Source organism: Lissotriton helveticus, chromosome 2_1 (genome assembly GCF_964261635.1).
Source record: "Lissotriton helveticus chromosome 2_1, aLisHel1.1, whole genome shotgun sequence".
Taxonomy (NCBI): Eukaryota; Metazoa; Chordata; class Amphibia; order Caudata; family Salamandridae; genus Lissotriton; species Lissotriton helveticus.
This window is the reverse complement of record NC_136059.1, coordinates 295,048,930-295,069,924: the sequence shown is the minus strand read 5'-3', so window position 1 is coordinate 295,069,924 and position 20,995 is coordinate 295,048,930. Positions and strand designations below refer to the sequence as shown.

The following is a 20,995-nucleotide window of genomic DNA, read 5'->3' as shown; positions in this document are numbered from 1 at the left end:
TCACTTAAATGAATGCAGACTTTTAGAGTATTTATTAAATGAACATCACAAATAAACACCGGTTTGTGTTTTAAAAGAGGATGTCTGAACTATAACGATTTTAGGATAATGTTGAGTAAGGAAAATGTTACCCTGTAAGCATCGGTTTGTGGTATGTAGTGCTGCTGATTAACATGCTGTGAGCATTCTTGCCATCTAGTGTTGGGCTCGGATGTGTGAAACTTGGTTTTGTGGTGACTCCACCTATTGTAGACAATGCACATGGTTATCAGCTCCAAAGTTAGATTGTTTTTCTTTCTCACAGGCGGCGAAGATGGGGCATACAGATACAGGAGTAAAAAAAGAATTAAAAGCTAACAGTATTTGCAACTGACCTCAGGCGGGTGGGCACTTGTGAATCTACAGCACTACATGCCACAGATGCTTACAGGGTAACTAACATTTTCCGCTCATGGCATGTATAGCTGTAGACACACCTGCTGTGATTAGGCTACAAAGCAGTCCACCTAAAAAATGGTGGCTTAGCCTAAGGTTGTTGCAGAAGATTGAAACAGTGTGCATAATACAGCCTAGCCAACTCTAGCTTGCTGTCTAGCCAGGAAATCCACACATTGTAAAAATGTGAGGAGTGGACCAATTAGCTGCCTTATAGATGTCAGCTAGTGGTATATGCCCCAAGAAAGCCATCAAAGCACCTTTTGCGAGTGAAATGGGGTCTTGGAGGGACAATTAGGGGCCTTTAGCTTTGGCATAACATGACACTTGAAAAGGAAACAAGCAATTCCTGCTTTGGAAATAACCTGCCCCTTGTGTGGCTCGGAGTAGGCCACAAAAAGTTGTTGTATCTTATGAAACAGTTGTGTTCTATCCACATAATACATTAATGCCCTTTTGACATCTAAGGTATGCAAGACGAGTTCCGCTACAGACTCTGGATGTGGAAAGAAAACTGACAACACAATGATTTGATTTAGATGAGATGAGATGAAGAGTGGTAACCACTTTTGGGAGAAATTTGATGTTGGTTCTGTTGACCACCCTATATAGAACTTGGAAAAAGGTTCCTCTAAGGGGAGAGTGTGTATTTCACTGACTCGTCTCAGGGAAGTAATTGCTACAAGGAAGGCTACCTTCTATGAATGAAACTCAAGCAGGCAAGAGTAAAGTGGCTCAAAAGGAGGGCCTAAGAGCCTAGTTAGGAAGATGTTGAGGTTCCATACTGGAGCAGGGGTCATCCGGTGAGGAATAACCAGCTTGAACCCTTCCATAAGGCCTAAATAACTGGTACCCTAAAGAAGGAAGTGTGCTGCCTATTTTATAGGGAAGCAGCCACGGCAGCCAAATGTAACTAAATGGAGGTGTAGGCTAGAAGTCAGTGTTGACGGTGAAGGAGATACTAGACATTGTCTTGTACTGATGATGTGAGAGGATTGATATGTTTTGGAAGGTAATAGTGCACAAAATGCTTCATAGCAGGCCCTGGTAGTAGGTGTGCGTGCTTTGTAAAGAATGGACATATATTTATCAGATAGTTTGAGATCACCAAACCATATCACATCAGCAGCCAGATTACAAGATTGAGCTGCTGCGGATTGAGGTGCCAGTACCCAGTGATATCGCGTGAGAAGGTCTGGCCTGTTGGGAAGCTTCTCGTGAGGAACCAGGGAGAGTTCCACTAGAGTGGAGTACTAAGGCTGGCACACCATGGTTGAGGCTACCCGGAGGAGGGTGAGAGACGTCTGCCTCAGCTTGCGAACTACAAATGTTAGGAACGGGAGAGGCGGAAAAGCGTAGGCACATATCCCAGACCAATTCATCCATAGTGCATTGCCCTTGGACAGTGCGTGTGGTAATCTGGCGGCAAAGTATGGGCATTTTGCTTTTTTGCCTGTGGCAAACAGGCCTATGTGAGGGAACCCACCGCTGATAGGAAATCAGTAAAGTCTGAGGGTGGGATTCCACCAGTAGACTTGTTGATACATCCTGCTGAAAAGGTTGTACAATTTGTTGTCCAGATTCATAATGTACTCTATGACCAACTGCACCTTGTGATAACTTGCCCACTAACAGGTGTTATGTGCTAGAGCTGACAGCTGGGGCGAGTGTGTGCACCCTTGCTTTTGTAGGTAACACATAGCTTTGGTGTTGCCCATGCAGACTAAAACCATCTTTTTGTGAATGAATGGAAGAAATACTTGAAGAGCAAACTGAATAGTCAGCAATCTAGGTAGTTAATGTGGAGGCCCTGTTGTGCAAGTGTCCACAAGACCTGGATTGTGTGATCTTGGAGATGTGCTCCCCACCTGGTGAGCGAGGCTTCTGTAGGGAAGGTCTCTTACGGAACTGGGTCAAGTCAAGTCAACTTTATTTATAATAATGTACTACGAAGAGGTCCACATAAAACATTAGCCAAAATACACACTTTCAAAGTAAACAAATGTTAGAAAACAGTTACAATCGGATCTTTGAAGAACATAGACGGCAACACAGCGATAATCTCACATATCATAGAAGCCATAAAATAAATACATCTTTAAAAACACTAGAAAAAGTTAAAAGACCTATCAATAAATATTTCATTAGGAGGTGTATAAAGTGACTATCATGCATCTGGGCCTAAAATATAAACAGCAACAGGCAAATAACTTATATCTCATCCAGCTTCGGTAGCAGCGTGGAAACACAGGACACACAAGAAAAACTAAATTCAAAATGTGGAAGCAATTTCTTCGTGGGTTTCATTCAGCAGAAAACCCTTAGTACGATTTTAAAAAACACTTAAAATAGTTACAAACTCCATAGCAAAATATTTGATTAGGATTCATAAAGTAACTGTAGTGGGTCTGAGGCAGAAAATATAAAATGTAAACAGATGGGTCGAAGCCACTTTCGACGACATAATAATAATTCAGGCAGACAAAGAAAACATGGTTTAGATTTTGGATACTATTTTGACATAAGTTATATCCAGCCGAAATACCACACCATTTAGCCAAACCGGATTAAGCGGGAGCATTCCCTTCCTTAAAAGAATCCAAAAACGTCTCAACCAATGAGGCAAATTTCAAATAACATACAGCTGTACTTTATTTACTAAAAGGGAATCTACTATATTCCGAAAATCTCTTTTTTAAAGTTATGCTTCCTTGTCCATACGGAAGTTTAGAGACCATATGACTTGTTTTAAACTGGCTTTTAATTGCTGTATTGTTACGGCAAGGGCCAGGTTAGGATCTAGCTGAAGTCTATCAACAGCATAAGAAAACTTTCTACAGATTAGCGAGTTATTCTTGAAGTCAACCAGAATTTCTTTCTATATTTAGTCCCTTAGTGAATCATCGTCGCTCTCCACTAGACAGAAAACCCAACGAACCATCCCTGCCAAGGCCTGAACAAAGCGGTACAAAAGGGGGTGGTGAAGGACGGAGCATCTGAACCAATCAGTCACACCAGTCAACAGATCTGGGTTTAATCCATCACCGTTCTTTAGCCCACTCTGCCACCCCAGTTCAGACATTCATGCAAATCAGCCTGACCATGTTCATGGGAACAGTCCAGCCCGGACTGCCAAGCCATACCTTCCCTGGACCGGAATCAAGCTTCCTAGGACCGGTTTCTGGCATTACAGCCGTCTTCAGCCAGGCTTGCTTGAATCCAGTGGCAAAGTGAGCAAGGGACTCAACGTCGGAGCAAAAGCACTTCTCAAGCCCATTTCTCACCATAAGGCAGTCATAGAGATTGCAGAGCTAACAGAGGTTACGATTCTGAGAACTCGTCCTTCCATCAGGTCCAAGAAGCCCCACTTAGAGACTTCAATCAATTACAAGCCATAAAGCAAAGAGCCAGGGATGTTGGCACAAAAAAACTTCTAATGGAACTGGGTCCAGATGGGCTGTCCTTGTAAACGTGATGTTGGCATTTCACCACTTCAGAGAGCAATGTGTACCACCCCAAATCAATACTACATGCTCCGAAAGACCCTCTGCTTGAGACCACTGTGCTGCTACACCCCGTTGTAAGGGACGCTTGAACAACCTTGCATGTGGTACTATTGTAATGCAGGATGCCATCATACCTATCAAATGCATTACTGTTCTTACCATTACCTGACAATCCGGCTGAAAAAGAGGCAGCAGTTTTTGGAAAGCTTTGACCCTTGTTAGGCTTGGGTAAGTCTTCCCCACCCCTGAGTCTAGGGTAGCCCAGAGGAATGGTTGTACTTGGAGGGGCTGAAGGTGAGATTTGGCTATTTTTAATATAAAGCCCAGCTTGTGTAGAAGGCTCTTGATCAGTCAGTCGTCAAGGTAAAGGAATACATGGATGCCACCCCTCCTGAGGTGAGCTGCTACCATGGCTAGACCTTTGGTGAAGACTCTGGGAATGGTTGTAACCCGGAAAAGCAGGACCTTGAATTGATAATTTTGTCCACTCACCACATAAATCTTCTATTGGATGGGGAGGGGATGGAAATATGGAGGTAGGTGTATTTCAAGCCGAGAGCGGTCATGAAATCCCTTTGTTGCAACAGAGGGATGACATCCTGAAGAGTGACCATGTGGAAATGTTCCAACAGGATGTACCTGTTGAGGTGCCGTAGGTTGAGTACAGCCCTGGGGGCGCCATGTTTCTTGGGAACGAAAAGTACAGGGAGTACACCCATCTGCCACTATGTAGTGGCAGCACTGGCTCTATTGCGCTTTGGCAAGTATTGCAAGCACCTCATCTTGTAGCAGGTGTTGGTGTTCGATGGATAACTTGTGTCTGCATGCAGGGATGTTGGGTGGTGTTTGGGTAAGTTCTAAACGATAGCCCTCATGGATGATGTCTAGAACCCACCGGTCAGAGGTAATTGCCTCATATAGAGGTAGGAACCCCTGTAGTCTTCCCCTGACCGGTGGTTGGATGGTCAGGGGGAAGAAGGAAAGCTTTGCTATTTTGGAGTGGCAGCTCCTCTGGGAACCGCCTCTTTACCGCTACCATTGTTCCCACTCTTGTAGAAACCCCATGAAGATATTTGCTGCTGTTGTAGGAGGTGAAAGTCTCCGGAGTTGCAGCTGTCTTGGCTGTGCCATGGTACTGGGGGTGGGGAAAGAAGCCTCAGGAACTAGGTATCTGCAGTGCACTCATGGCATAAGCTGTGTCAGTATCTTTATTTATTTTCTGGAACATTTCATCTACCTGTGGGCCGAAAAGATGCTTGCTGTTGAACAGTACATTAAGAGGGTATTGATTTACTTCTGGTTTAAAATCAGAGACACAGAACTATGCATGTTGACTTAGGAAGACGCTAGATTTAACGCAATGTGTAGCTGTGTCTGCAGCATCCACAGTGCAGCAAATATTGGCGTTGGAGGTTATCTTCCCCTCTGCTATCAAAACCTGTCCCAGTTTGCAGTATTGCTCTGGAAGGTATTTTATAAGATCCTCCATTGGGTCTCAATGGGCTTGATCATACTGAGAGAGCAAGCCAATAGACTTAGCAATGCCCCACTGAGTGGCAGATTGCACTGGCAAAATGCTTGCCAGTTGCAACTATTTTTGCTCTCCTGTTGGTGGGAGGGGGGAAGGGAGGGGGAGGGGGGAAGGGAAGGGTAGGGGAGGGGGAGCCACGATTGAATCAGAGTGTGGTTGATCTGTAATGTAGGGGGGTCTGAGGGAGAAGCTTTAAACTAAGCAAACTGGGCGCGATGACACTAGCTTTCGCAGGTTCCTTGAAAATTTATCTGGCAGGTTTTAGCATGCGCTTCAACATGAGCAGGTACTTGAGGGACCTTTGTATGGAAGAGAGGGTTTCTAGAAAGTCTCCTCTTGTATAGGATGGGGTCCTTGGGTGGCTGGACAGGCTTTGCCATGTTCCTGACCGGTTTCATATGAATTCTCTGCTGCCCAGCATCAAGGTATTCCTGAAGCCGCTGCAGGATGGGCTGTTCACTTTCCTCTGATGATGGCCTGGAAGGTGCCGAAGAAGGTCTGAGCCCAGAATGCCCAAAGGGGGATCCTGGCTCAGAAGATTTTGACTCAGAGTATGACTGCGAGGGCGTCTTTGGATGAGGAGCTGAAGCAGGAGTCAGAGTCGAGGGATGAGGCTTCAAAGCGGACTATGGAGTCATGGGTATCGCAGGAATCGGGTCTGGTTCGGTAGGCCGGTGCCAACAATGGCCTAGACGGTACAAAAGGCGGTGGTGATGGACGGAGCATCTGAACCAATCAAGCACTCACACCCAGTCAAAAGATCTGGGTTTGATCCATCACTGTTCTTTAGCCCACTCTGCCACCCCAGTTCAGACATGGCTATATGCAAATCAGTCGGACCCTGTGCCTCATGGGAACACTCCAGGCCGAACCGCCAAGCCATGCCTTCCCTGGACCGGAAACAAGCTTCCGAGGACCGGTTTCTGGCATTACAGCCGTCTTCAGCCCGGCTTGCTTGAATCCAGTGGCAAAGTGAGCAAGGGACTCATGTCTGAGCATACCCTGCCACACTTATGGCGGCCAAAGCCGTACAAAAGGGGGTGGTGATGGACGGAGCATCTGAACCAATCAAACATTCACACCCAGTCAAAAGATCTGGGTTTGATCCATCATCGTTCTTTAGCCCACTCTGCCACCCTAGTTCAGACATGGCTATATGCAAATCAGTCTGACCCTGTGCCTCATGGGAACAGTCCAGCCCGAACTGCCAAGCCATGCCTTCCCTGGACCGGAAACAAGTTTCCGAGGACCGGTTTCTGGCATTACAGCCATCTTCAGCCCGGCTTGCTTGAATCCAGTGGCAAAGTGAGCAAGGGACTCACGTCTGAGCATACCCTGCCACACTTATGGCGGCCAAAGCGGTACAAAAGGGGGTGGTGATGGACGGAGCATCTGAACCAATCAAACACTCACACCAAGTCAAAAGATCTGGGTTTGATCCATCACCGTTCTTTAGCCCACTCTGCCACCCCAGTTCAGACATGGCTTTTGTACCGCTTTGGCCGCCATAAGTGTGGAAGTGTGGCTCAGTGGTTAGAGGCGGCAGACCCGGAAGCTGAGATCGACCGTGGACCAGGGTTCGATTCCCCGCCTCGGCGGGTCTCGGGCTCTAAAATTCCACGGACTCGATAATTCTCGCTCCGGTGCCTACTCGACTCACGGGGTCACACTCTGCGACTCTGGGCAATAGCTTGCTTAATCTCACCTACGGCCCCTCGCGGCGGGATGCCTGGCTTTCACCTTGTGGATACCCTGCCGGGGTATCTCACAGGGGAATACCAGGACGGGTTCCCTAAGCAAGCGCTTAGATACCGTGTCGGTGATTTGCGCTATATAAATACATGTACGCTATATAAATACATGTACAGAAGCTTGTTTCCAGTCCAGGGAAGGCATGGCTTGGCGGTTCGGGCTGGACTGTTCCCATGAGGCACAGGGTCAGACTGATTTGCATATAGCCATGTCTGAACTGGGGTGGCAGAGTGGGCTAAAGAACGGTGATGGATCAAACCCAGATCTTTTGACTGGGTGTGAGTGTTTGATTGGTTCAGATGCTCCGTCCATCACCACCCCCTTTTGTACCGCTTTGGCCGCCATAAGTGTGGCAGGGTATGCTCAGACGTGAGTCCCTTGCTCACTTGGCCACTGGATTCAAGCAAGCCGGGCTGAAGACGGCTGTAATGCCAGAAACCGGTCCTCGGAAGCTTGTTTCCGGTCCAGGGAAGGCATGGCTTGGCAGTTCGGGCTGGACTGTTCCCATGAGGCACAGGGTCAGACTGATTTGCATATAGCCATGTCTGAACTGGGGTAGCAGAGTGGGCTAAAGAACGGTGATGGATCAAACCCAGATCTTTTGACTGGGTGTGAGTGTTTGATTGGTTCAGATGCTCCGTCCATCACCACCCCCTTTTGTACCGCTTTGGCCGCCATAAGTGTGGCAGGGTATGCTCAGACGTCAGTCCCTTGCTCACTTTGCCACTGGATTCAAGCAAGCCGGGCTGAAGATGGCTGTAATGCCAGAAACCGGTCCTCGGAAGCTTGTTTCCTGTCCAGGGAAGGCATGCCTTGGCGGTTCGGGCTGGACTGTTCCCATGAGGCACAGGGTCAGACTGATTTGCATATAGCCATGTCTGAACTGGGGTGGCAGAGTGGGCTAAAGAACGGTGATGGATCAAACCCAGATCTTTTGACTGGGTGTGAGTGTTTGATTGGTTCAGATGCTCCATCCATCACCACCCCCTTTTGTACCAACCATGGCCTAGAGGCAGTGGCAGTCCGGACCCATCCGATGAGGCATGGGAGCTTGAGGCTGTTGCCTCTGAGGGATGGGAGATAGTGCTACTCACTGCGGTCTTTGTTAACTGGTGTTGCCCTGGCAGAGACCCTTCAGTCTGGACATCCTACTCCAAGTCTACATGTTTTTCATGAGAACGCCCCAAGGATTTTCATGCCAGACTCACTTGGATGCTGCAGGCACTCTCCATCACCTTCACCGAAAATGTCCTGGGCGTCCTCTTCTCCTCGACACTGCACCATTGAAGTCAAGGCGATGTGTCATGCTCTTCAGTTCTGACACGTCTTTTTGTTGCAGAACACAAGGCATACCACACAGGATTCTTCTCAGTGATCCAGAGACAGGCACAAGTTACAGACATCATGCAAATCTGTCTTTGGGACTTGGCACTGCAAGTTAGCAGAATCGAAAAGGAAACCGTTTCATCATGTGGACATTCTAAGCTGACGAAGTGATGGGAAATGTGAGGGGCAGAGTTTTTGTTGACTGCAACAGGAAGTCGAAGCAACACCCGATGGTGGACACAGACGAACAGTGGGATCATTTGGCATGGGATGACATTGAACTGGAGCTCCAGTGGACATATATGAGGGTTGCCTGCTCATTGCAGGGCCATTAACAGTAATGGGGTAGCCCTGTGTCCCTCAGAACATGGGTATGGACACTAAATCTACAGATAGTTCTGTCGGATAAATCAATTTCTTAGCATCCCATAATTAATATATAGTAAGAAACCCATTAAGGCCAATAATCTGTGGTTGAGATGTAATGTCTTGATCTTTTTCATATATGGCTGTCACATGAGAATTTTCACTAACACAAACAAACAAGTGACTTTTGTGAGTAAGTGAAAAAGAGTGACAAGGTAATGTCCTGAGTGCAATATATACAACTGGGATGAATTACAAACATGTATTGTATCAATCAAAAAGCGTTTGTCCTTTTACAATTTATTTCTCAAGCCTTTCCAAGTGGCCTAGTGCCATTCTTATTCCTGGCTTTTGGGGTGAGGAAGCTGTAGGACATGAACTAGATACAAAGCGTTGGCATTTCGACCCAAGTTGTGCGCTATTTGAACCAGCGTCATAGCGGGTCTTCTTCAGGACAATCAATTGGAAGTGGACAGCCAAAAGTGGACACCATTTTGTTATCCCCACAGTGATTCTGGTAAGGAGATGGCACACCGCAGCAATTTTGCAGTAATACCTTTGACTGGGAGACAAGTGCTCAATATTGAGTAAGTTCCACAATATATACTTAACAACCTATCCAAAATACTCTATTATTTTTGTCAGCCTGAGCAGCATGTGTTCCACCGAAATAATTGCAATTTCCATGACTTAAGTGGATTTTCACACAACTGAAGCAATGCAGGAAAACCTGAGATGTGTTAAAAAAACAACAGCATTCTGTAAATCCACATACACGCTGACATGGCTCATCGGAGGTGCTCATCCCCACATCCATTTTTTGGCCTGGGCATTATTGGCTGCTACTTGCAGCCCTTGCTCAGGGCACTGCCACTCAGGATGCCATCTGCACTGTGTGACAAGAGACATGCTGCCAAGGACTCAAGCTATCAAATGCACTGCCCAGTTTTTACCCCGCTCCCAACCCCTACACAGCAGCACAGTCAATGGTGTCCCAATACCGACACTCCAAAAGCTGGAACTATATGCCCCACCTGAGTGGCAGGCTACAGAGGGATTCAAGGACTTACTGCATGATTTGGGATCTACAAAGCAGTTGAAGATCTACTAAGGAGTCATGGATCCTTGGATTTAGGGATCCACCAGTCTATAAAGGCTATACCAAGGGTATGACCAGGTACTCTGACTGAAGAGATCCAAACAGGGCTTAACCCGCATTGGGTTGCTTGTGCTCTGGTCCAGAGAGTATCTGACTTGGCAGTATGGACGGAACTGTTCATATTACAGCAGAGTCAAGACTGATTTGCATATAGCTAAATCTGAGGCGGGATGATTAGCAAAAGAATGATAGGTTGGAATGCTAATCCGAGCGATGATTGCCAGTGGTTAGTCTTATTGCAAGCATCCTCCCATTACCTTTTGTGTGTTTGGTTAACATGAATACAGAACAAAGGACATGGAAGTCATGGCTATATTCATTTTCATGTAATTAATTCAAAAAAAGGATATTGGTGGAGTAATACTAAAGTTAGAGAAATCTATGGGGATACATTTTCAGGAGTGAAAACATATCAGAAAACAGTTTACCTTTAACTTTGGGAACAGTTTCAATCTACTTGAAACTATTCACAATGATTACTACAGGCTTATACCTATACCAGATATAGCTCCGAAGATAATCCACCTTTTGAGCTATATCTTGGAGCCTATATTACAACTAATATATGCCAGTGGAGCTTTATCGGATTACGATTTTAGGAGGACAGACTATTTTGGGCTCATATTTTAACACATATATTTATTTTACTGTAGCCAAGTCTATCTGAAGTTGTATTTAACCAAGCAGAAGTAAAGTAGTAGTAGCATCTCTAATCACCGATAATAGACAATAACAAAACTATATGCAAAAGCTCCACAGGTAAACTGCAAAATAAATTTGCATTAGAACATATATATTCAACACTGCAAATCTCCATGCAGCTCCAGTACATTATTTATCATAAAATATTACCTTAATATACAATCAGTCAAGTCTCTCTATATTGTATTTGTTGTGCCCAACATTTTACCCAGCCTTCTGAAGCCTAAAGATCTTGGAAAGATATGACAACGTAGAATCTTCATTAAATTGAGTGATGGTTCTGATTTTCATATTTGACTCAAACATTTTGCAGTAATTCTAAACAAGACTGGCTGTGGACCCACTCGACGTTCACCTTGTCAAGCTCTTTATCTCTGAGAATAAATGTTAACTAATTTTTGTGCCCTTTGCAAAATGGAAGATACATTTCAGAAAATAGATAAAAAGAAAACATGTACTTACGAGACATATTACTGTCAACATACTGAGGTAAGTATGGAGCCCAGGAATCTATTGTTTCTTTACGCCCTGTCTGACCAATCCTCCGCAGTTCTGCGAGTAATAAAGCTTGAGCTGCTTCTCTGACCTGCAAAACCAGAATACAATGTCAAATTAGGAAATTTCACGTGTTTTTTTTTTTTTAGTGTTAAATGTCCATTTCCATTATAACATTTGCTTAATTACTCGAAAATGGAAATCTGTTAGAATGTAATGACATTAAAATAAAGTTGCAAACATTAACATGTTAATTGCTTGACGTTATTATTCTGATTTTTTTTCAACTGTTAATTTGTCTGTTTAATCAATTTAAATAGCATTTCAACAAGATCATTATTCCATAAATCAAGGATATGGAGACTGTGCAGTTGATTTATATTTGCAGTGTTCCCACAACATCCCTACCTATGTTGTAGGTGTGTATGGATTCTGCTAGAAGCTATGCAAAAGTCATGGAACATTGGGTGTTAACACAGATTGACGACTTCTTTTGCGTTTGAAATCTGTTTATTGGCATTTTATATACAAACAGAAAAATGGAGACATGAAGACCAAAGCTGTCAAAAGCGTATGCATCCGTTCATAGCAGTGGTTCAAGATTACACAATAGTGCAATACATCTGGAGGGCATTAAAACCAACATGCATTATCTCAAGTGTACAACACAGACCCCTTAACAAGGCCACATCAGTGCTGGGTATATAAGGAATGTTGGCAGCTAAAGGCAGCGCGGAAGAGTAAGGGAGAAATACCCATTTCTGAGTGGAAGGGAAGATAGGAGCAGAACACACCTAAACAGAGGAATGGTCGTCTTGAAATATATATAACTATGCCTTGCCAGAGAGGTTCGTGTGCGCAGCTGGAGGAGTTGGGAGGGTTCAGGATGTGATTGGATTGGTATTAGTCGGGTGGGGGGCATGGGTAGCTTACACGCCAATTAACATCTCTTCGATTGGGACAGTTAATCAAACAAACTGAGGACTTTGAATCTAGGAGGAGTACAGCACACGTGTTCCAAGCAGGTGAAATAGGTTATCAAACGGCCGACATGGGGGTACCTTTATTGTCAGAATGGGACACCCTATGGCACAGCAGTTCCATGGCCATTACATGCCAGAGATGTTGGAACCACTGAGCAATCAACTGGGTCAAGGCGTTCTTCCAGTGGAGGGCTATTAGCTGTCTGGCCACCCCTAGCATGTGAGCTATGAGCCGCGTATCGGTGTGTCATGGCTTGTAGTGTCAGAGGGCTGATGCCCAGGATCATATATTGAATGAGTCAGGGAGAGGGTAGCCCACCACGGCCTTGATGTGGCTCAGGACCTCCCCCTAATAAGTTGCTATGAGGGGGCATGACCACCAGATGTGGAGGAATTCACCAGTCGCTGAATTACACCTCCAGCATAGCGGAGAAACCGTTGGGTAGATAGTGTGCAAGCGGGCTGGGATATAGTACCACTGTGTCATCAATTTATATGTGGTTTCGCGATCAGATATACCCCAATTCACTTTTGGAATATCTTGCCAAAGCTAGTCCCACTACTTCGGAAAAATACCCTCAGTAGTATCTGCATGCCACTGGGTTTGGTAGGGATGTGTTTTGGGCAGGGAAAAGTGTTGGAGTACTTTGTAGGTGAGAGAGATCAAGGCCCTCGTTGCGTTGAAGGGCCAAACCATGGTCTCAAAGGGCATGAGAGTTAGCGTGGCCCCTTGGGCATTGGCAGGGAGGTCCACCAAATGTCTCAACTGATAGTATTGTAGTTTAGCTGACTCCAGGACCCTAAAGTCGTGCTTACATTGCTTGGAGGTTTTTAGCCAGTCGCCTTCAAATAAGTCTCGGAGGGTGCCATAGTCCCCTTCCCTTCAGTCTGCAAAGGAGTGGGCCTGTAATGCCGGGATGAACTCTGGGATGCGAGCTAGAGGAGTATTGGGGAGGGGAAGGTGGTAATATGTCTCTTGAGAGCAATTTTACCCCAGATATGGAGTAACATTGTGGTGGGGATGGCTATGTAGGCGCTCCGGGTATGAGTGTGTTTAGGAGACATGTCAAGTCCCAAAGAGGTCTACGAACCACGTGGAACCAGTGCTTCTCGCTCTCTCTAATAACCCGCTCTGAGATAAAATGGAGGTGGGCTGCTCAGTAATATTCGAGGAGACTGGAGCATGGCAGGCCTCCCCAGTTCCAAGGCAGCATCAGGATGGAATCAGCAAGCCTCTGCCGTTTTCCCCCCCAAATGTAGTGGTTGATGTCCCGTTGCAGGTTAAGGATAGCATTGTGGGGGCTAGGATTGGGAACTGTCCGGAATAAGTAGAGTATTTTTGGCACGATGGACATTTTGACTGCATTGAGTCGACCCAGCTAAGAGACCTGTAGCGGGTTACATCGACGAAGGTCTTCCAGGTTTGAGCGCCGATACTCTGGCCAATTGGCACTCTCCCACGATGCGAGGTTCGGGGTGAGGTTTAGTCCCATATATTTTAGGGATTTCGGAACCCATAGGAAAGGAGTGAGGGCCATCACATGAGGTCGGTTGGCTTTAGGGATTGTCAAGTTGGAGTTCTGCGATTTAGTCATATTGACTTTAAAGTCAGAGACTTCTTTACATGCAGTTAGCACGGAAACCAGAGCGGGGAGAGAACAGCCAGAGCAGGAAAAGGTCAACAAGAGATCATCTGCGAAAAGAGCTACCTGGTGCTCGAAGATGAGGCCTTTGATGTCTTCAACCTGGTGAACACGAATCACGAGAGGTTCTACTGCCAGTACAAAGAGTAAAGCCGATAACCGGCTGCCCTGTCTAGTACCCCTTGCCAGGTAGAACTTTGGGACGGAGTGTCCATTGACACGGATAGTAGCAGTAGGCGTGGTGTAGGCCGCCAGGATTTTGGAGATCAAGCCTGGGCTCAGTCCATTCTTAACGAGGGTCATTGTTAGAAAGCTCCAGTCAACTTAGTTGAAAGCCTTCTCAGCATCAAGTGAGAAAAGGCAGGTGAGGATGTTGTGCTGATGGGCTTTTTCTACCAAATGTGCAAGGCGGCGGATATTATCTACTCCCTTTTGGTGCTGGATAAACCCCACATAGGGCTCCAGTCTATTGGCTAGTATCCTGGTATAGATCTTGGCGTACAAGTTCAAAAGAGCGATCAGTGGTAAGAAGCACACAGACTTGGCTCCTAACCAGGTTTGGATACGAGTACAAACTCTGCTCCCGCCATAGTGGGCTTGTGTCTGCCATGAAAGAGTTGAAGGAAGCCAACAAGTGCTCCTGGCGTTGAGGGAGGAATTTACAGTAAAGCGATACCTGGAAGCCATCAGGGTCAGTGTTTTTTCCCGCTAGGTGCTCCCTAAGAGTACACAGAAGCTCAGCCGAGGTGATGGGAATATTCAGGAGTTTCAAGTGCAGAGGATCTAGGGGCTACCAAGGGCAATCGTTAAGGTAAATATCAATGCTCTCCTGCGGGGTATTATTCCCCGTTTAGAGAGCTTGATAGAAACTATGGAATGCCTGTTGTTTTACAGTCTCCTTAATAGCCCATGCCCCGTCCTCCAACCTGATTTTAGAATTGTGTGTTCGTGCAGTATGTTGGGGCATTCTGCGGGCAAGGAGGGATCCCACCTTGTCACTCCCTCGTAGTACTTCTGCTTTAGAGCCAGCAACATTCGTTCCATCTTATTTGTTCGGAGAGCATGCAATTGACCCCTAAGCATGGCTGCTTGCCATTTGGTGCGTCTAGTTGGGGAAAAGTGGTTAAGGTGTTCCAAGGCCTTAATATCTGCCATGAGACCGGATTCAACCAGTTGGGCTTCCCGTGTACATGCAATGGCGATAGAGGAGATAGTCCCTCGTATTGAGGCCTTGAAGTCTTCCCTCAAGATATGACCTGAAATTTCCGCAAGGCTGTAGGTTTAAAAATACGCAATGATTTCTCTTTGGATGTCAGCGACATCAACAGGATCCCTAGATAAAAGAGGTGGAAGCCGCCAGCGGTGACATGTGGGCACAGCAGGGCTTGGATTGGCTAGAGTAATTTCTAGGTGTGCATGGTCGAAGATGGAAACATCTGAGAGGCAAGCAGAGCCCAGGCTTCGCAGCCATGTGGGAGAAAGAAAGAGGTCATCAATGCGAGAGTAGGAAGAGAGGACATGGGAGTAAAAGGAGTAATCATGGACCCTGGGGTGACAGTATCTCCAGGGGAAAACATCCTTTACATTGCGGTGATTACACTGCAATGCAGTTGCAATGCAGCCGTTACAACACAAGTCGTTACGTCGACTTGCACTGGATGGCGCTATAACCTAAGGAATAGTAAGATGTACTATTCCAGCACCTTCCCTACTGTACGTAGACTGGTGTAGGAATAGTAAATCTTACGATACCGAAGTCCAGCACCCTCCAGCGCAAGTCGTTGTAACAACTTGAGTTGTAAAGACTACGATGTAACATACCGTGATAATTTTGATTACGTTGTTATATCACATATTCATCTCAAGGTGTCCACCAGCTCCAAGTCCGTAACAACGCTTTTGAGGGTGGTGTAAAATGCCCTGGCACTGTGGTCTAGGTCAGGGTCCCACACAAGATTCAAGTTGCCACCAGCACCTTGTCCCCGCCGACCTGTGTCGCATGATCCAGTAGGCTGATTCGGAGATATTCATCTTGGCTTGGTTAGGGGCATAGATATTGGGAGGGTAAGAAATAGGGACGCCGCGTTGTTTGGTGAGTTTTAGGAAACAGCCATTTTTGTCCCTCACGACTTTCTGTGTCTTGGAGCAGAAGGATCCCTCACAAAAGATAGCTACTCCAGGAGTTTTTGTCGTGGCGTGTTCCCAATAGCTGAGGGGGTATTTTGGACTGGACAAGCAGTGAGCGTCCTGGTGGAGTAAGTGGGTTTCCTGGAAAAAATAACGTTGGGGTCTTACATAAGGGGGTAGCCCCATATCTGGTGCCGTTTGTTAGGAGCATTAAACGCCTGTGTATTAAGGGATACGATTTTAATCTGTGGGTTAGCTGCAATGGGAAGAAGAAAGTGTGTGTGCCTTCAATATGCGTGAACATGCGAAGGGTATGTCGCGGAGGGGGACATGCACCAGGGACTCAAAGGGTCGAGTGTTACTGGGAGTTGCTCCCTAAGAAGAGTAGACAAGAGCAATTATTGTGTTGCCAGGAAGGGGGGGGATCAAGAGGAAAGATCTTGCAGGCCCATCTGTGACATGGGTATAGGTGAAGGGGTAAAGGCAGAGTCATAGTAGGACAAGACTTCCCAGTGTTCTGGACGACATTAGGAGAAAAACAAGTCTAGAGAAAAATAACATTTTAGCCATCAGAGCTGAAAAACTCTATTTAATCCTGGAATGAACCTGCAGGGGGGTCATTAAAGAGATGTCACTCTCCAATGGATTAAATAGAAGGGGGCCATCTAGAAGGGTGGAAGTTCAAAGACTTTCAGCTCTGCTGCTAGCTGTGGCCGGGGATAAAAAACAGCCCAATAGGGCCTCCAGCTGTCCATGGTGGCCAGAGGTCAGTTTCGCCTGGGGAAGTGCTGAAGGTTTAGTCGGGCTCCAGAGGGTTCCAGCCCAATCCCGGGTGTGCCCAGCATGGATCATGAGATAGGCCCTAGTGGGGTCATGGAGTAGATAGCCAATCAGGCCCTGGGGGACATTACCATCCGGCCATCGTTGATTGAGAAATGACAAGATGCCTGTATTAGAGGTTGAGGGTATGGGAGAAGGACCTCCTTGCAGATTATGAATGTGCTGGATGATATGCTGCTCTGCCTCTTGGGAAGCCATGTCTCTTTTGTGTTTGGTGAGGTGAGAGGGCTGTAACGAGCCCACCGTGGCTTCATAGGTGGCTGGATTGGGGGGCAAGGGAGGTGTAGATTATCTCCCTCGGAATCCGGTGACAAGCCTAGGGGATGTTTTGCTTTGGTTATGGATTGGATAGCTCTGTGCCTGCCTTCCAACGTGAAGATAATCGCAAGCAGATTGCCCCATTGGTATTGAATGTTGAGATCTCTTAGTTTATCCGTGATGGACTTAAAGTCTTTGCGTCTTCACAGGGTGATCAGCGCAATGTCCTGGAAGAGTTTGACTGTATGGCCACAGAAGACAATATCTGCTTTCTTCCTCGAGGCCTGGAAGATAGCCTCTTTTTCAGTAAAGAAGTGGACCATTGTAACAATGTAGGGAGCAACATCTGGGCAGCCTGGTGCTGGAGTGGAGGCATCATCATCTCTCCTGATGGCGTGTAGAAGGTTGGCGGTGAAGGTCATTATGTCTGTGTCCTCCGCTCCCTGCGGGAGGCTCCGGATTCGAATGTTGTTCCTCCTGCTCTTGTTGGTGTGTTTCAGGTCGTCCACGCACCTTCCAATCTCCGTGATTTCCTACTTGAGTTTGTGGGTACAGGTCTTGACCTCTGAGAGCCTATTTCAGCTCGGATCTCTTGCCAGAAATTATCCATATGAGGCTATGTGATAGGTGCTGAAGGGCCGTCACCAGAACCAGTTCCCGGGGAGGGGGCACTAGAGGTGCCATATTGGTTGCAGCCTATTTCTGCCAAATCGAAGTGACAGGATTGTCCTTGCTTTGGCTGCAGGAGACGTCTTTTGCTGAACTACCTCGTGTCATGGCAGGGAGAGGAGCAGCGTTCCGGTGGGTGCCTGAACTCAAGGGCCCAAAGGCTTTGGAGGAGTTTTGGGCAGCACAGAGGACTCCTGCAATGCAGAGGACGTGAGGCTAAGGTTTGCAGATTGTCACCCCTACAAGGGAGCCCCAACCAAATATCTTCCAGCCACCTGGTAGCAGGGGTTCCACAGTCCTCAAAATGCACCATGGTTCTTCGCTCAAACAAGGGGGACCAGTAAATGGGCGGACCAGTGGGAGCCACAGGAAGGAAGCAGCACAGACGGAGGGAGTGGGGTTCAAATAGGGCAGGTAGCGCCGGTAATGGCCCCAGCAGGGGGGCAGGGAGGCCCCAGATAGCCAGAGAAGATCAGTCCGGCCTTTGTAGCTTCCCCCAGGGAGCAAAATCTCAGGGAGATGACACTAACAGCAGGGGTAGACAGACTAAGAGTAGGAGGTCCGAGCTAGAGTCAAGCACCAGTTCACCAGCTAACAGCACTTCAGTGAGCGTGTGCACTGCAGTCGTGCAAGGGAGGTGCCCAGGGCACAAAGAGGCAGCACACCAGGTTGTGGGGCACTGCCTGGAAGTCAATAAGACATGGGGGATACAGCAGGAGCACTGTCAACAGGTCTATCTGAATGGAGTGCCGAGATGCACTCACAGTTCAGGTGAAACATGCTTGTGGCAGGCCTCTGCGTTGTCCTCTGGTTAGTGCCGAGTTGAGAGGGGGGGGGGGTGCGGGGCTCACAGGATGTCAATGTTCCACTCTACTGTGGGAGTGCACCCTCTCCCTGCTACACCTCTGCGCTATCAGGCGTTGCAACCCCTGTGCCCCCTGCATAGCAGTGCAGCATGGCACCAGCACCTACAGGCCACAGTGTAACACGAGCAGGGACGGCAGCCAGCTCGCATCAGGCTAGTCGCGCTGGGCTCCACCAACACCCAGGAGAGACATACCAGCCGGGGGAGAGAAGTCCGAGTAGGTGGGCCGCCCCACAAGATTTGGTTCAAAGGCTGCCCGGGTTTGACCATGCACTGGCTATCCAGGCGCTGGGTGGCTCACAGCACAAGGCCTCAAGATGGCAGGCAAAGTGCTGCTGGGCACTGGCCGAGCACCCCCGAAGTCGCATGGAGACGCTGTAGCTTGGCCGAGTCCTTAAGTAGTAGGAAGTGTCAATGGGCAGAGGGTCCCCAGTCGATCTCGGCACTTCACTGCAATTGAATTGAATTGAATAAACACTTATATTGCGTGACTTTGCCAAAAGGCATCAAGGCGCCTATGAAAAGATCATAAAAGACAATCCAATAACTAAGGATAAGATTTGACAAAAAGCCAGGTCTTCAGGGCCTTTCTGAAAGACTGCATCGATGGCAAAGTCCTAATGTCACAAGGTACAGAATTCCACAATCTAGGGGCAAGGCTAGAAAAGGCTCTACCTCCCCACTTGGCTCTTCGCACTCGGGGAACCAGAAGAAGAGACTTCTTTTTTAGGAACGAAGGTCTCTGGAAGGAGCATAGGGAATCAGCAGATCTTTTATTCCTCCTGACTCTTTTCTGGTCAAGGCCCCATATACCATACAGAGGACCTTGAAGGAAATCCTGGTTTCAATTGGAAGCCAGTGCAGGGATCTCCTGGCAGCAGTGGCTGACGACCTCCTAGGCAAGTCTAAAACAAACTTAGCCGCAGCATTTTGCACAATTTGTAATCGCTGTAGCAAACACTTGTTTATTCCCATATATAGGGCATTGCAATAATCAAGCCGGGAGGCTATCAATGCAACCACAATTTGCTTACGGGCTTGTGCGGACAGATCGTGCTTAATCTTCCGCAAGATCTTAAGGGTGCCCCAACAGGTGGAGATTGTCCTATTGACTTGATGACCCAACGCAAGGGCCGGGTCAATCATGACCCCCAAGTTTCGTGCTAGGAGGGTAGGCACAGGGCAAGTCCCCAGGGATATAGGCCACCATTCCGTCGACCAGATGTTATCTTTCCCGCCGAACACAAGGATCTCCGACTTCTCGCCGTTTAGCTTCAATGAATTGTCAATCATCCATTGAGCAAGTGCCTCCATACAGAGTCTAAAATTGGAGGCAGAAGAGCTGACAGACTGGGAGAGAGACAGCAAGATCTGGGTGTCATCGGCATAGGAAACTACCTCCATCCCGAATGATCTAACAAGCCTGGCCAGAGGGGTCACATAGATGTTGAACAGGGTCGGACTTAACGACCGACCCCTGTGGGACCACATACTTAACCGGCAGGGATGGAGATAGGAAGACCCCCAGCTTCACTCTCTGTTTCCTCTGGCCCAGGAAGGAGGCCAAGAGACTAAGAGCAGGCCCCTCCACCCCTATCTCCCTCAGTCGAGATGTTAACACGAAGGGAGATAGGGTATCAAACGCAGCCGTAAGATCTAGCAGGATCAGCAGAGTACTGTGCCCTTGTCAACTGTGGTGCGGATGTTTTCAAGCACCACAGTGAGGGCCGACTCAGTGCTGTGTCCCTTCCGGAATCCGTGCTGCGAATGATCCAAGTGACCAGAGGCTTCCAGAAAGGATGCAAGATGCTGGTTAAGGTGGGATTCCAGCATCTTTCCTGGGGCAAGGAGCAACGAAATGGGGCGAAAGTTTTTAAAAACCTCCGGGTCCAGGGTAGGCTTTTTCAAGAGGGGTTTGATCACCGCTCTCTTCCATTGGGAAGGAAAAATGCCATCCCGCATTGCCCTGTTCATAATCTCCAATAAGGAGGGCAAGAGGGTATCCTTACACTGCTTAAGGAGTTTAAGGGGGCAAGGGTCGAGAGGAGAACCCGACCTAGTCGTGGCCAGGAGGGCGTCCAATTCCTGCAGAGAGAGGGGGGGAAAGTTAGACAGACCGACCCTAGTAACGGGTCTATCCGAAACTTCGGAGGCAATAGCCTGAAATGTGGTAACCCGAGAGGTGGAAGGAGATATCGAGGCCCTTTGTAGCTCTAAGGCCGAGACAATGTCAGCAATTTTAGTGTGAAAATAGAGGGCAATATCATCACACAGCTTCTGAGTGCAGATGACGGGGTCCGGGATCTGCAAGGTGGTCAATGAGTCAACAATGTTAAAT

At 47.5% G+C, this 20,995-nt stretch overlaps 1 protein-coding gene across 3 annotated transcripts in view; it reads right to left on the bottom strand.

Annotated features, from left to right (window-relative positions):
• WDR7 (WD repeat domain 7) overlaps window positions 1-20,995 on the bottom strand; it is a 1,349,682-nt gene that overhangs the window by 810,128 nt on the left and 518,559 nt on the right. For all 3 annotated transcript variants that reach the window (XM_078674853.1, XM_078674855.1, XM_078674854.1), the window contains one exon: window positions 11,240-11,363. In XM_078674853.1, the coding sequence (XP_078530979.1) occupies window positions 11,240-11,363 (124 nt within the window). The remainder of the gene's footprint in view (window positions 1-11,239; window positions 11,364-20,995) is intronic.